This window comes from Diadema setosum, chromosome 1 (assembly GCF_964275005.1).
Source record: "Diadema setosum chromosome 1, eeDiaSeto1, whole genome shotgun sequence".
Classification (NCBI taxonomy): domain Eukaryota; kingdom Metazoa; phylum Echinodermata; class Echinoidea; order Diadematoida; family Diadematidae; genus Diadema; species Diadema setosum.
The window spans coordinates 40,110,017-40,125,633 of NC_092685.1; the positions used below are offsets into that span (position 1 = coordinate 40,110,017).

The window sequence follows — 15,617 nt, forward strand, 5'->3', positions numbered from 1 at the left end:
CGAGGATTACGGCCGATCATTTGACTCCGCCAGCTCTCCTCTTGGTAAGCTCACAGAAGAAGAACAGGACAGCGGAGAGACTGATGAATTGTCTGGCAAGCATGCTGTCCCCGGATGAAATAGATGGAATTCCTCTCCTTATAGATTGTCATTTGTGGTCAGTTTGTCACCAAGTATACATTTGAATCACACTCACTTCATAGGCAACAGCAAAAAAGAAGTGAGACCATAATCATCAACCGATCACCACATATACGCAGATTCAAAGCATTCATTTACGCGTTTACACATTTGCGTTTATAAATTCATTTATCATAGCAAAGAAAGATATATCGAGGAAGTGCCCGATAAAAATATCCCAAGAGTGTGCAACTTATTCGGTATATGCGTTTTTCCTTGTATAATATCTTATACAGAAAGTGCAGATAGATAATAAGAGTGTATGTACATAACGGTCAGGGTGTATAAATAAAAGTCAACTCGCTCCTTTGTTTTAAAGTTAAGTAAAGCGGAATGTGTATTGAAACTTCACGATTACAAAAATGATTAAAAGGCTTCAAAAAATCTGTAAATTTTCCTACTTTGCCGACATTAGTCATTTTTATCCCCATTTGGTTTGTTTGATAATGATATAGGTTTTCCCATCCATTTTCGCACTTTTGTCATTCAATTTTAAAGATTTATTATTCGATTTCGTCCCGAGAAGCAGGTGGAACGCAAATCCTAACTTCAATTTCGTCAATTGTCACTGTAATTCGTTTTCGTCAAACATTTTCGAAGACATAGCATTCAGAATCGTCAATTGTCATTCAAATTCGTCCCTCCCGCTGACGGATCGCAGAATGTGAAGATCAAAAAAAAAAAAAACTAAACAGAATAAAAACGATCTTCAGTACTGGTACCAGGTACACATGCTCTCAACGCAAAATATAAGCAGAGCTTTACTTTTCCTGTACACCACGGCTGTGATTTTCACGTACAAGCTCATGTTAGCCGAACATACTGAACACTGGGTCAGAGTGAGGGATGTACAGTCTTATTTGTCGTTTTAAATCTGAACTTATTTGTCATCAATGATGACCCTATTCCACACTCTTGACAATCCCCGCGAAACGAATTTTTACTGGTGTACTATGCATTGCTTGTTACGTTATTACACCCAAGAAAATTTATAACGAAAGAAAAAATGGAATGCAATGTTTGATGTAGCAGAGAAATACTTCCACCTCAGATCGATTGGAGGCATGCATTCATTACACTCACTTTAGTGATTGTGGTACTGATGTTTATAATACCTCTTTTTATATATATAGTGTCCAATTTGCTTCATATGAGAAAGGTCTATCTGATGAGTAAAATTCTCATTTTTTCTACTAGTTTGCCTTTTTTTTTTCTATCGGCAAACGTAAGATCCCATTTACTTCCGAACACGTTAAATGTCATGCGTGAAAGTTCTCCCTCTATTGGGACGACCCATCACTCCTTGTAAAAGGTGAATACTATACATTTTATTCTAAAATACAGCTCAACATCACAATTGTATTTGTCATTTATTTATTCTCTGTGAATTGTTATTTGAACTTCGAGCATGTATCACCCCATTTCTGAGTCTTGTATATCCCCTGTATCAATCAATAATCTTATCCCCACAGCTTATACCCACAGCTTAAAACATGTAGTCATAAATGTTCACACACTTCTAAAACAGACACAGGATGCTGTTTCTCTTCCACGCCACGGCTGCTTAATATCTTCTAGGCACACTGGCCGTATGGAGGGGTCAACTATTTCGATACCTTGACTTTCATCATGATTAAGAACTACCCAAGGCACATTCATGTTGACTAACAGAAAATAAAAAACTCAAACACATGAGCCTTGAAAGGAATGTATATTTGTTACTACAACAACAAATTTATAGCACCGAAATATTTCCAAGGTTAGATTGGTTTGTTCAAAGCATGCATTCACTACAGTAGTAATCTGACTTTAACGACTGCTTAGATATTTGCTTTTTGTGTTGTCTTATTTTTCGTAGTGAAATTCTGTCCAGTCGTTTTGAGAAAGGTTTGTCTGATAACTCTGGTCCTTTTTTTTTTTCTCTTTCTATTTTTGTTGTCTTTTTCCTTTTGGCGAATGTAAGGTAGTCCTTCGCCTTCAAAAATGTTGAACCACATGCGTGAATCTTCTTCCTCTACTGGCATGACCTTCCATTCCTTTCTTTTCTTACTACGATACATTGCATTCAAAAGTACTTCTTAAAATCACAAATTATCTATTCATTTGTTGTGAATTGTTATTGATGAATTACGTTGAGCTTAATTTAACTACCTTCTGAATTTTGTATATCCTCTGTATCAACCGATGATCCAGATAATGTCTGTAGTATACCTATACTTTTGTATAAAAAACAAACAAAATAAACGTGAAACCCCTGTATTTGTTGTTCACACACGTCTAAAATATAGACAGTGCGTGGCTCCTTCTCCTCACCACGGTAAAGCTAATAGTCAATATTTTACATCGGTCTTCTGGGCTATTTTTGCTGTTCGTTCGGAAGGGTCAAATACCTTGACACCTGGACTTTCACGATCAGTCTGTATTGGTTTTATTGTGACGAAGAACAAATGAAAGGCACAACTGCGTTAGCTGGTTAAGAAAAAAATGATAATTAAAGAAAAAGAAATAACAACATTTGACGATTTAGCGTCGAAAGGAATGTATGTTTGTCACCACCCTTCAGCAGCTAAATAAGGCTGCCATGCATGCAGGAATGCAAATGTTCCATTTTATACCCCGTCTTGCCCGTTGGATTTAGTGGCGGGCATTATCCTTTGATAAATAAAGAGAGTTACATAATATCTGATTGAAAATGGGCTGCTTTCAATTGTCAAATCCACCATCACTGCGGCCGGGTATGTCAAAACACATTCCAACCCGGAGCTCTTTGGTTGATAATTTTCCTTTTTCTTACAACTTATTGTTACTGAGCAAGAACATCTGAAGTCAACCAATTATGTCAGCTAAGCTTCCATACATTTTTCCTTGTTTTGATATTCAACCATGGAACTCAATTGTGTATTAGCCTCACCACATGTGGCCAATTACGTGCCTTGTGCATGCGTAAACCAAAGTCAGGGCGAGGTTTCCCCTCCACGCCTCTGCTATCTGACCTCTTCGTTGATCCACTGTGAATGTATAGAGATTCAATTCATAAATTATTATATTTAAAGAAATCACATTATATTGTAAAGATTTTGATGACCGGTAATCTGAAAAACCTAACGAGAAAAGAGGGAAATCAATTTCTGTCATCACTGTAGGGGTACACAGTTCAAATCGGCAAGGTATATGTTCATCCGCCACCAGCCTGCGAGCTGAATGGTGACAATTAGTACCTTATGTTTTCAGGTATTAATTGCAAAGCCAGAAATGTTCACCTGCCTGTTTCGCTCTAAGTTTCAAAACTTTTTTGAACCCATATCTCCAACTTTCTGAATGAAAGTTACTAATCAATTTTAAGTTTTCTGATAACTGGCAAACGGTTTTTACAAACCTCCATACTTCCTGTTATTGAACCTCGATTTTCTCAGTATAGTATCCCCTGCACTGCTTTGGCAGGCATTTATCCCATTTATCCCTGTACTTGCCCAACAAAATTATTTTGTTTTGCAAATCATCTTTGTGAAAGTCAGGTGTTCCCACTGACGTAACATTCTTATTCTATGCATGTGTACTATCAGAATTTTGTAAGAATGTGTAATCGTTCACATGTTAGTGTATAGACACTGAGCATGGCTACTCTTTCACACCACGGCCTACTTATATCTCTATATGTTAATCAAGCCACTGCAAGTGGCACCTGTGTTTGACGCGTGTTGAACGGGTTCCTGTTTGTACACCCTGATTTCCATTCAATATTTGTACAGTATTTTTTTTTCTTCGACGCGTCTTTTAATGGGTACATGGTTAAAAGTCTCGTATTTGATAGTCAATACAGAGATTACAAGAAATGTACCTTCACTCCCCCTTTACTCCCCCTCCCCTCCCTAACTGGACAAGGGCCACGGTCCTTTGGTTTTTTATATAAAGGAACTCTAAGTTTGTAATGAATTTGTATAATGAATTTGTGTCAACCAATGATTTTATTCAGTTATTTCTGCAACGTAACCATAATTATATATAAAAAACAAACAAATATGTAGTCTTTATAGTTGTCCACACACGTCTAACATATAGACACAGGGCGTGGCTCCCCTTCCTCACCACGGTAAAATTATATCCAATATTTTATATCGGTCTTTTGAGCCATCTTTCCTGTTCGTATGGAAGGGTCAAATACTTCGACACTTTGACTCTCATGATCAACTTGTATTGGTTTTATTGTGGCTATTAAGGATCATGTAAGGCACAATGGCGTTGGTTGAGCAAAAAAAAAACAAAAACAAACAAATAAAGAAAAAAAAATCATTTAACACATTAGCCACGAAAAGAATGTATGTTTGTCACTACCTTCCAGGAGCCCTACCATTCAGGAAGATTTTATCTACCCTGTTGGATTTATTGACGGGCATCGCCCTTTGACTCGTAAATAAGTTACGGAATCTTTGATTGAAAATGGTTGTCTTCGATTGCCAAGTCCACCATTACTGGGAATGGGAATGTCAAAGCACATTCCCATCCGGAGCTCTCTGGTTGACAGTTTTCCTTTTTCTTACAACTTATTGTTATTGAGCAAGAACATCTTAAGTCAACCAATTGTCAACTAAGCTTCCATACATTTTTCCTTTTTCGATATTCAACCGTAAAACTCAATTGTACCTTGTAACATCACTACAAATATATGTGTTGTTAATTACGTGTCTTGTGCGTAAACCAATGTCAGGGCGAGGTTTCCCCTCCACACCTCTGCTATCTGACCTCCTTGTTGATCCACTGTGACTCCCAACGCTGAGTGTAATGAATGATAGAACCATGGCTTGTTTCAACCATTTTTATTTCCTATTACAGTGTATATACATTCATATGTATATATATATATATATATATATATATATATATATATATTTTTTTTTTTTTTTTTTTTTTTTTTTTTTTTTTTTTTTTTTTTTTTTGATGGCGGTTATCAAAAAAGTTTAACGGGAAAAAAAGAAAACCTTTTTCGGTCATCATTTTAGGGATACACGGTCCAATTTTGCAAGGTTATGCTCATCCACCACCTGGTCATTCTCAAGTATGGTGACAGTTCATAGTACCTCATTTTTTCACGTATTGATTGAAGCCAGACATTTCTACCCACATATTTCACTTCATAGTTTCAAAATGTTTTTGAACCCACAACTTTAAATTTTTAAAGAAAGTCACTAATCTCTTTTAATTTATAACTGGTAAATGGTTCTTTTAAACCTCCCACACTTTTTGGTATTGAACTCCGATTTTTTTTATTATTATTATTATTTTTAGTACAGCACATCCCTCACCGCTTTGGCAGATATTTATCCTACTGTGAACTGTCCGAAAAAAAATCCCTTTGTTCTACGAATCACCTGTTGAAACTCCGAACCCATTGATAAGACGTCCGTATTATACATGTACAGTAAGCAGTTTCCATGAATGTATAATCGTTCACATGTTGTGTGTCGACACGAGGCGTGGCTGCTTTTTCGCGCCACGACCGACTGATCTCCAATGGTAATTAAGCCACTGCAAGTAGCACCTGCGTTTGACGCATGTTAAACGGGTTGCTATCAACACCCTGATTTCCATTCAGTATTTGTACTGTTTTTTTCCTCTGATACGTGTGTTAATGGGTGCATGGTTAAAAGTCCCACATTCAATAGCCAATACAGATGTTGCAAGAAATGAACCTTTACTGTTTACTCCCCTTTACTCCCCTCCCCCCCCCCCCCCCCCTGTATACGGGAAAGTCTCCCTGAACTTTAACTGAGCAATTGTCACGGTCCTTGAATTCTCTGTCTGTACGTGTTTTAAAGCACAACACCTTTATACTGAGTGGTCCGGCTATCCCCTGGTGATCTGTTGTAATTGCGTACTAGTAATTATTGTAAGTGTGACCAAGATGGGTCTAATTGTACCAAATTTTGTATTGTATATTGAAACCCCACACACATTTGCACTTTGTACACACACCTGCACAGTAGTATGCACTTGCAAAATGCACATTAGCACCTATGCAGTTGTTGTCTCTCAAATCTCCGGTAATTTACATTTCTGTATTACAGAATGGCGTCACATATGAATACCCCCGATATTCCTGATGACGTTATGCCTGTGCGCGACAGTAAATATTACACACCCCTTGAATTCAATGATATTGTATCGTATAGTTCAGATAATATTTCACTTCTTCATATAAACTCTAGGAGTTTGAATAAAAATTTTGAATATTTGGAAAATCTTTTGCACTCTTTAAACAATTTTGAATTTTCTGTTATTGGAATAAGTGAAACTTGGTTACATCAAAACTCCCCAGATATCTTTAATTTACCCAATCATAAATTAGTTAGGGCTGATCGTCAAGGAAAAAGGGGTGGCGGTGTTGCGTTTTATATTGCGCAAAATTTACAGTTCAAAATCCGTTCTGAAATCACGTTAAGATATGCAGAAACGTTATTTATTGAAATTGAGAACCCACTCTCTAAAAATGTTATTATAGGTTTAATCTATCGACCTCCTGATCTGAATTGTGAATTATTTTGTGATGAATTGGATTTATATCTCCATAAGATAGGTAATGAAAGTAAACATGTTTTTATTTTTGGTGATTTCAACATTAACTTTTCGCCCACATCCGATAACAATAATTCCCTTAATTTTATGCATTTAATGTATTCATATGGGTTTATGTCAATTATCAATAAACCCACCAGGATAAATCCACACTCGTCAACTCAGATTGATAATATATTTTCGAATGTGTATAATAATACAATTATGGGGGGTATATTATGTTCTGAAGTTTCTGATCATTTACCAATATTTTCAATTTGTGAATGTAAAGTGGGTCGTAATAAATTACATGATAAAATATGGTATTATAAAGAGTCAAAACGTAATGTGGAATTATTGAAACAGAATTTATTTTTAGAGGAATGGACAGATATTTATAGTATTAACAATGTTAATTTGGCATATAAATGTTTTAATGATAAATTATTATATTATTATGAAAATAATATTCCTTTATGCAGAATAAGAATTAACCGAAATAAACCAAGAAATCCTTGGATTACAAAAGGTATTTTGAAATCCATAAAAACTCGTAATTTTTTGTATAAGTTACACATTCGTAACCCAACTGAATATAATTTGAATATGTATAAAGTTTATCGAAATAAATTGACAAAATTGATTCGTTTATCCCGCAGATTATATTTTTCTGACAGAATGAAAAAGGTTTCTTCGAATATTAATGCAACATGGAAAATTATTAAAGAGGTCCTAGGTAAAAAGCCTGATTCTCCGCCAGCGAATGATATCACATTAAACGGTATTAAAATAAATGATCCCAATATGTATGCTAATTCATTTAACTCATTTTTCGTTAATATCGGTCCGGAACTTGCTACTAAAATTAGCAATACTTCTGCTCATTTTACAGATTATCTTTTTGACCAAAATCAAGAGTCTATTTATCTTAATCCAACAAGTCCCAGTGAAATCATTAGTATCACTAAATCTTTAAATAGCTCTAAATCTTGTGGCTCTGATAAAATAAGTATGATGTTATTGAAAGAAATAGTTTATCCACTCGCAGAACCGTTAAGTTATATATTTAATCTTTCTTTATCACAAGGTATTTTCCCTGATCTGCTGAAAATAGCGAAAGTAAATCCTGTACATAAAAAAGATGATCCTCATGAAATTAGCAATTATCGTCCTATTTCTTTATTGCCTAGTATATCCAAAATCTTAGAAAAAATTGTTTATAATAGACTTCTTAAATTTATTAATAAGTATGATTTACTTATTCCCAATCAATATGGTTTCAGAAAAAATTATTCAACTGATTTAGCACTAACACAAATTTATGACAAAATTACGAGTGCTTTTGCAAACAAAGAACATGTTGCAGGTATATTTTGTGATTTGAGTAAAGCATTTGATACTCTTGATCATTCTATTTTACTCACGAAACTTAGTCATTATGGTATTCGAGGACAAGCACATTTATGGCTTAAAGATTATCTAACTAATAGAAGACAATATGTTATTTTTAATGGTTGTGAATCTGACCCCCTTTTGATTAAATGTGGTGTTCCTCAAGGCTCAATTCTAGGCCCATTATTATTCCTTCTTTATGTTAATGATATTATAAATACATCCTCTCTTCTCTCTTTTGTTCTATTTGCTGACGATACGAATATATTTTATTCTCATAAAGATCTTAAGATTTTAAATGACACTCTAAATATTGAAATTAGTAAAGTATCAAATTGGTTTAAGTCTAATAAACTTTCTTTGAATATAAAAAAGACTCATTTTATTCATTTCAAACTTCATTCTCATAATGAAGATACGTTGATACATATTAACATTGATGATATCCCATTAGAAAAGAAAATGAATTCAAAATTTCTAGGAGTATATATAGATGAAAGTTTGACTTGGAATGAGCATTTACATCATGTTACAACGTGTATTTCTAGAAATATAGGGATAATTTCCAAGCTGAAGTTCTTTCTTCCTCGTTCAACTTTATTTCTATTATATAATTCCTTAATTCTCCCATATATAAGTTATTGCAATGTTGTATGGGGTACTTGCGGCTCTACCAAAATAAATTCTATATTTAAATTACAAAAGAAAGTTATACGTATTTGTACAGGATCGCATTTTCTGGCTCATACTGATTCTTTATTTCATGAGCTTAAAACATTGAAGGTTTTTGATTTGAATATTATTCAAGTAGCAGTAATTATGTTCAAATATATACATCATCAACTTCCATCATCGTTTGATAACATGTTTAGGTTCAATACTTCTGTCCATTCGTACCCTACTCGTATATGTAGAAATTTCCATCTTTTGAATCCCAAATTATTAGTGACACATAAATCTATAAGATATTCGGGTCCGGATATTTGGAATAATCTCCCGGATAATATAAAGTCTTGTTCAAGTATTTATTCTTTGAAAGCTTCACTTAAACGATATTTGATACAATTATATTCTCCAAACCAATTGAGCTAACAAATATTTATAGTATAGATTGTCATCTTATTGTCAATCTCTATTTTCTTCCTTCAACTGCATCTTGCACTCTCACCTGCAACTGCACTGCACTCACCTGATCACCTTCCTCCAAGAGAGTTATGTCGTTGGATAGTCATTTTATGAGGCCTCCATCCATTTCAAGTTTAATCGCTTATGATGGTGGTCTCCTGCATTCAATTATCTCTGTTGTTTACTGAAAAATACTGTATATTTTATTTCATGTTTCTGTGTATCAACATTGCTCAATGCAATCACCTATGTGAATCTATTTATGTACTGTTATCGATTCATTTCATTGCACTTGTTATTCTTTGTCTTTGTACTTTTTGAAGTTTGCATTCAAATTGCATTTGATTGAATGCAGAAATAAAAGCAAACAAACAAAAAACAAACAAAAATTCGTCTTTGTTCACACAATTTCATGATTTTTTCATTCAAATTAGTCAGATGCTGTCGATTCTTTATTTTGATGGTGAACCAACTTTAAGCCGACATATTCTTACTTTCTCTCGTAAACTGTATCGTTACACATTATTCCCTAACCATTATCTTTAACAATACAAACGAAAAACAAGACTGCCAACGAAAATGATTGAAGGATAAACGACAGTTAAAAGTCATAACCGCAGGACAGTATGTAAGTGTCACATTTTGAATTTTAACTCGTAATGTTCAGGTTTTCGCATCATAATCCATGAAGCAAAGTTTAAATTTTGTACCCTGGAAAGCAGCAAACATAATTATGTTGTCCATTCTTTGACATTAAACAGGCGACAATTCTACACTTAAATTTTGTCTTTAATCATGTTTGCCTAGAAATCGTTTGTCAGTGTTTTCGTTTGCGAGACGGTATACGTCTGTTTGTATCAGTGTGTACTCGGATTGCTTGTGTGTGTGTGTCTTTATCTGTGGTTCTGTGTGTGTGTGTGGGGGGGGGGGGGGCACTTGTGTGTATGTTAACTCCTGAATGTAAAATGTGAACGGTTACAGAAAAAAAAAACCCACAATACATTAATGACTGGAAAATCACACCGGGTAGAGATATGAGACGAATATGAATGAAAATTTAACGAAAATGATCGACAAAAGAGGAAATCGATCTTGCTGTTTTGAGTGCTGCGAGTGAGACTGACGAATTTGAACTGTAAATGAGGAAAATGTATGCCAAATGACTAAATTGAATGGACTTTATTTGAAAATGAACGATGAAAGACGAATTTGAAAGTAAGATTGGCCTACTCCCGACATTCCGGGACGAAATTGAAGTAAAAATTTGTGAAATTGAATGAAAAAAGTTTGAAAATGAATGGGAAAACCTAGATTTACATAAAGCATCAACTTAAATACGGAATAGAGCTCCTCGCAAACCAATTATACACATTCAGATCCTACCTTATACACAACAAATGGGAAGTGCATGCTCTTTCATACACGCACCCACAGTACATCCACTTAATTTAGTCTCTACATTACCAGTTTGACTTCAAGTACACGATGCTATTTTCAGGGTCCGAGTGAGAAGTGAACGTCAACACGGCATAACAGTCGTGAAGGTCGTCCCACACTAAAAATTGCTCTTCGATTGAGGTCCCTGAAGAAAAATAAAGGTAAACGAACACACAACAACAACAACAAACCCTACTTCCATTAAAACACGCAGCCGCCTGATAGGATAAGAGATTAGTATTCATGAATCATTGTTTCTCTGGCCATGCTATGCGTCCATGAACATTATAATTTTAGTGCTTTTTACATCAGCGGAGTGGGTCAGTACTGTACTTTCTTTCCAATCATTCGTCGCTAATTGCAACTCTGCTGTTGCAGACACGGTCCTGCTTTGGGACCGAATACATTTGGGTATTGGCGATTAGCCTTTTTTGATGGGATCTTTCCCCCGTTATTAATTGATGCCTTGCATTCGTCCATGTCCTGTCGGCCCCAACGCTTACGGCACACTTACGGCTATCATCAATAGCACAATCATGACCAGTATATCTATGTAGCTCACTATGTATAGAAGGTGAACACACGCTCATTATAAATGGCTAAGTACGCGTGGCCTCGTAATAGCCCATTACAGCTACAGTGTATGTGTTGCTCAGTGCACATTCGGTGGAGTTACCCTTGCGTTATTAAGTGAGAAACGACCTCCTATTCTGAATTTAATTCAATTTAATCTAATTTCAGAGACATATGTACCTCATTTAATAAAGGGTAATAAAAATGCACTAATCGACAAATTGTATTGTTTTAACAATATTTGTTTGTATGAGAAGAATAAGTCGTAAAGTATAGGGGGCGTAATATGTTTTCAGTCTGATCATTCCCTTTTCCTCTCTTTCTCTTTATTTTTTCTAGTTTGATTTGCTTCTAAAATTAATCATTATCACCACTTACACTGACTTAACGCTGCACTGCATTATCTACTATCGAATAGGCCTATTTCTGTTGTAAAAACATTGATACTGTAAATTCTGATCAAGATGGTCAACGTATATCGCTATAACCATTGTGTTTGAATTTTTATTTTAAGGGTAGCTTTATAAAGTATAAAACTCATTCTTCTTTGTGGATAAAAGCCATGTTGTTGTATAATTTTAGAAAATCCAATATATTCCAGGATCATGTATACAACACGCCTCATCTCATCCTCTCACCTCATCACCTCCAAGTCGAGAATTCGCCCCCGTCTTTCGGCCAGTATTCTTATACCCTGTTTACATGATCAACCCCAAATCAAATTAAAATCCCCCATCGCGCCCTTCCCTCGCTAGCATTCTGTCCTCATCCTACCTTTCCCCGAACGCCTTCGATTAAACTCCCCTCTCGTGTCTTTGTATACAGTATCACCATCCCCTCTTTCTGCGTTCTGTCCTCCCCCCCCCCCCTTTTTCTCTCACTCTCTTATAGATCTTCTTTGAATTCATGGGCGGCAGGTAAACACCAGCGCCGGCTTCGCCGCTCTTCGGAGTTCTCACCTGCAAACTCGACAGAACGCATTCAAGTCATGCACCTTGTAATCCCAGGTATATATCAGAGGGAGAGGAAGAGGGAGTAGAAGAAAAAAAAAAGAAAGTAGGGAAAGGGGCGCCGGGTAGATTGCAAAGCATGTTACAGATTGGGTGGCACGATCGGACAAAGCATTTTCTCCAAGAAGATACATGTCCAGGAGAGTGTGGTTGGCAGGCGGCCTACAGGGAAGAAAGACGGAAGAAGAGGAAGAGAGGTATTATATAAAGAAAAAGAAACCTATAGATAGAGAGAGAAAGGAGATGGGGAGGGGGAGAGGGTGGAAGACATCTTGCAGCCATTGACAGTATCAAGCCACGGTGTGTAATGTAATTCTTTTTGTTGGAGCGTCTCTGATTTACAATGCATCGCGTGGAATTTCGATAATAAGCCCGATTGTTTTCCGACGGACACATTACCTTCATGATACTATTACAGCATCAAGTACTGTAACAAATCTCCCCTAAGTATGATAATTAACAATTGATGCATATTCAAGTAAGGATGCATCTACTCATGGAGCTACGTAGCTCCATGATCTACCTAATACGACTACGAGACGAACGACACATTCACATACACAATTTGAAAATGTGTCCTATCTACAAAATACTATACGGTTTTCTATCTTTAGAATTGAAACCTCATGAACTTGCATAAGTTGCTATGTTCAGAAGAAAATCGATGAACTTCAGAGGGACACAATGTACAATGCACCACTGGACTTTTTTGTTTTCATTTTTTTTTCTCTCTCTCTCTCTTTATCTCTACCCAGTGATTGGTGACTTGAGTATATCCCCTTACTTTGTTGTATTGTTTAGACAACTATTTCTGAGGCCTTGTCAAGCATTTACTTATATGATGATGGTCTCCTGTATTTCTATTATATTTTAGAGTTGCTTTATTGTCTTTTGAACGGCAGGTACAATGTGATTCTTAAGTTTGCATATAATAATGCACAAAATAACACCTCGTCCTCATTTTGCATTTTTATCATGGAATTATATTTGAATTAATCACTTACCTGTTTCAACTGTTAGATTCATTTAATATTATACTCAATTTCTTTATCCAATTGACTTTGTATCAAATTTCTGTATGAAAAAGAAATGGAGAAAAAGAATCAACCAATCAAAATCAAATTTGAGTAAATCCATACCATGGAGATCTCTCCATGTACTGAGCTCACCAAAAGAAGAATAGCCCGATTCGGCGAGAGCGGCATATTATGTCGCACCTATAGGAAAACTGATGAGCAGTGCATTTCGGCAGTCAAAGGAATAGAAAAAGAGGGAAAAGGGCGAATTGAAATCGCTGGGTGTCGAGAAATGGGAAACCCTATAGGAGAACAAACATGACCTATTCGGGCTAGCCAGTTTCTAGCCTCCAGTGCCCCAAAATGTTGCAGCATGATACGTTTATGCACGTATTTCACCCAAGACGTGTTGTGCAAAGCGCCGGGCGTTTTTTCGGCACAGAAATGCACTCTTTGTTCGAGTTGACTTCTATGGATAAAGTAATATCTGTCTGTTTGTCTATCTATCTATCTATCTATTCAGCTATTTATTTATTTATTTATCTATCTATGCATTCATCTATCTCTCTTTCTATCTATTTACTTATCTATCTATCTTTTTTCATCTATTGTGTGTTATAAAGTGTATAAAATGAAATAGTATAAGTTTCAATGAAATCGTTCATCAAATAAAAGGCATGAATTTGTGGAGTTGCATATGCTTTTACTAGACAGAATTTGATAGCAACCACAATTATGCAAATTAGAAGATTAAAAGAGAGAGAGAGAGAGATAATCGGAAGCCATCCTTAACCAGTTACATTCCCTCCCTGTGTAAATCATCATTGCCGAGTTACTACAACTTTGCAGTGATTTTCATGACAGAAATATCAGATAATATTCACAAGTATGTCTTTTTATCACAGTGTATCTACTTCGAATCTGTTAGCGGCTCTTCGGGAGGCTTGTCAGGCCAACCTACATCACCTTAAGTAATTTTCATATAACGTGATTCTGACCAATAACCCCATTGAACACTACAACTTTTCTGAAAACATGAAAATTTTAGAATTCCATAATTGCATTGTCTCAATTCAATATAACTTTCTCCTTTTCCTTCTGTTTTATTTTTTCGCCCTTTTTCTTCTGCTTTATTTTTGGCCGTAATTTTATCGTTGTTCCGTTCTTGTTAACGCTACATTTACATACTTGATAAAGAACGTGCATGCTCATGTTCCCGCGACACATACACGTTTAATTATATATTACATGCACGCGCGCGTATCCAACACATTCAGTCACTATGGGATCACACATGGGAACTAGGCAACATCACAACTAAGGCACATACAAATACCACATGATAGATTATGGCGCAACTTCCGTCTACCAAAGCAATTTCATCAGCGGTTATTAGGTATCAATATTTTACGAAATGTGCATATGGCACGGACGACCGTTTTACGTGACATCAGTGCTATCAAACTGGGAGCAAAAAAAAAAAATAATAATGATTGATACATTGGGTGAGTTATGGCGCTTGTGGTGTAAGTGTGTGTATTGGTCTCCTCAAACACAAGCACAGACATCGTTAAGTATGTACATCTCCATCATCATGCTAATTTCGCTATACATCATAAACAATCTTGATAGCTATAATCTACCTAATCAACATTCTATATAATGAACACGTGAAGAGACATAGAAATATGTACACTTACATACGCACACATTGAGACACCGCACACATGCATACATTTACATTGTGTTTGTATAGTGATAAGAAAGCGTGTATTGCGAATAACCATAAGATACTGAAGGTATAAACAAAATGTCTATAAAAAAGTCTGACTTCAGAAAAGGTGGATGTTACATATTAACAGTGACTACTGTTATTGCGTTATGTATATTACCTTGTATTACTCTATATGGAAATAAAATTATTTGAACTGAATTACGAATTGATACAAGTGTCGTGTGTACTCCAGGTTTACTCCTCATACTGGCACAATTACTCCAGCATTGTACAACATCAATTTAAACACCCGTTTCATGAGAAACATAGCTGACAAAACATCTTTTCCACCTACGTATATTAAACAGGCAGGATTCGAATCCGGGACTGTATATTCTTGATGTGAAAACCTCCCCACAGCGAAGAAAGCAAAAGAATGTGATTGTGAAATCATAATGATATAGAAACAAAACAGTTCATTTGGAAGTACGGCTTATATCATTTTTTTTTAAGGGACGCTTAAATCAACATGGGGTCCGTTTCATGAAGTCATCGCATAAAAGTCTTTACATGAATATCAGAATGGCCAAAGTCTTCCATAATAATATTATGTAGCTATGA

The 15,617-nt window shown here is 35.6% G+C and overlaps 1 protein-coding gene across 1 annotated transcript in view; it reads left to right on the forward strand.

Annotated features, from left to right (window-relative positions):
* Nucleotides 1–6,243: 6,243 nt before the first annotated feature.
* Nucleotides 6,244–15,617, forward strand: part of LOC140236197 (uncharacterized) — a 45,039-nt gene continuing 35,665 nt past the window's right edge. The window contains exon 1 of the mRNA XM_072316199.1: nt 6,244–7,375. Within this exon, the coding sequence (XP_072172300.1) occupies nt 6,244–7,375 (1,132 nt within the window). The remainder of the gene's footprint in view (nt 7,376–15,617) is intronic.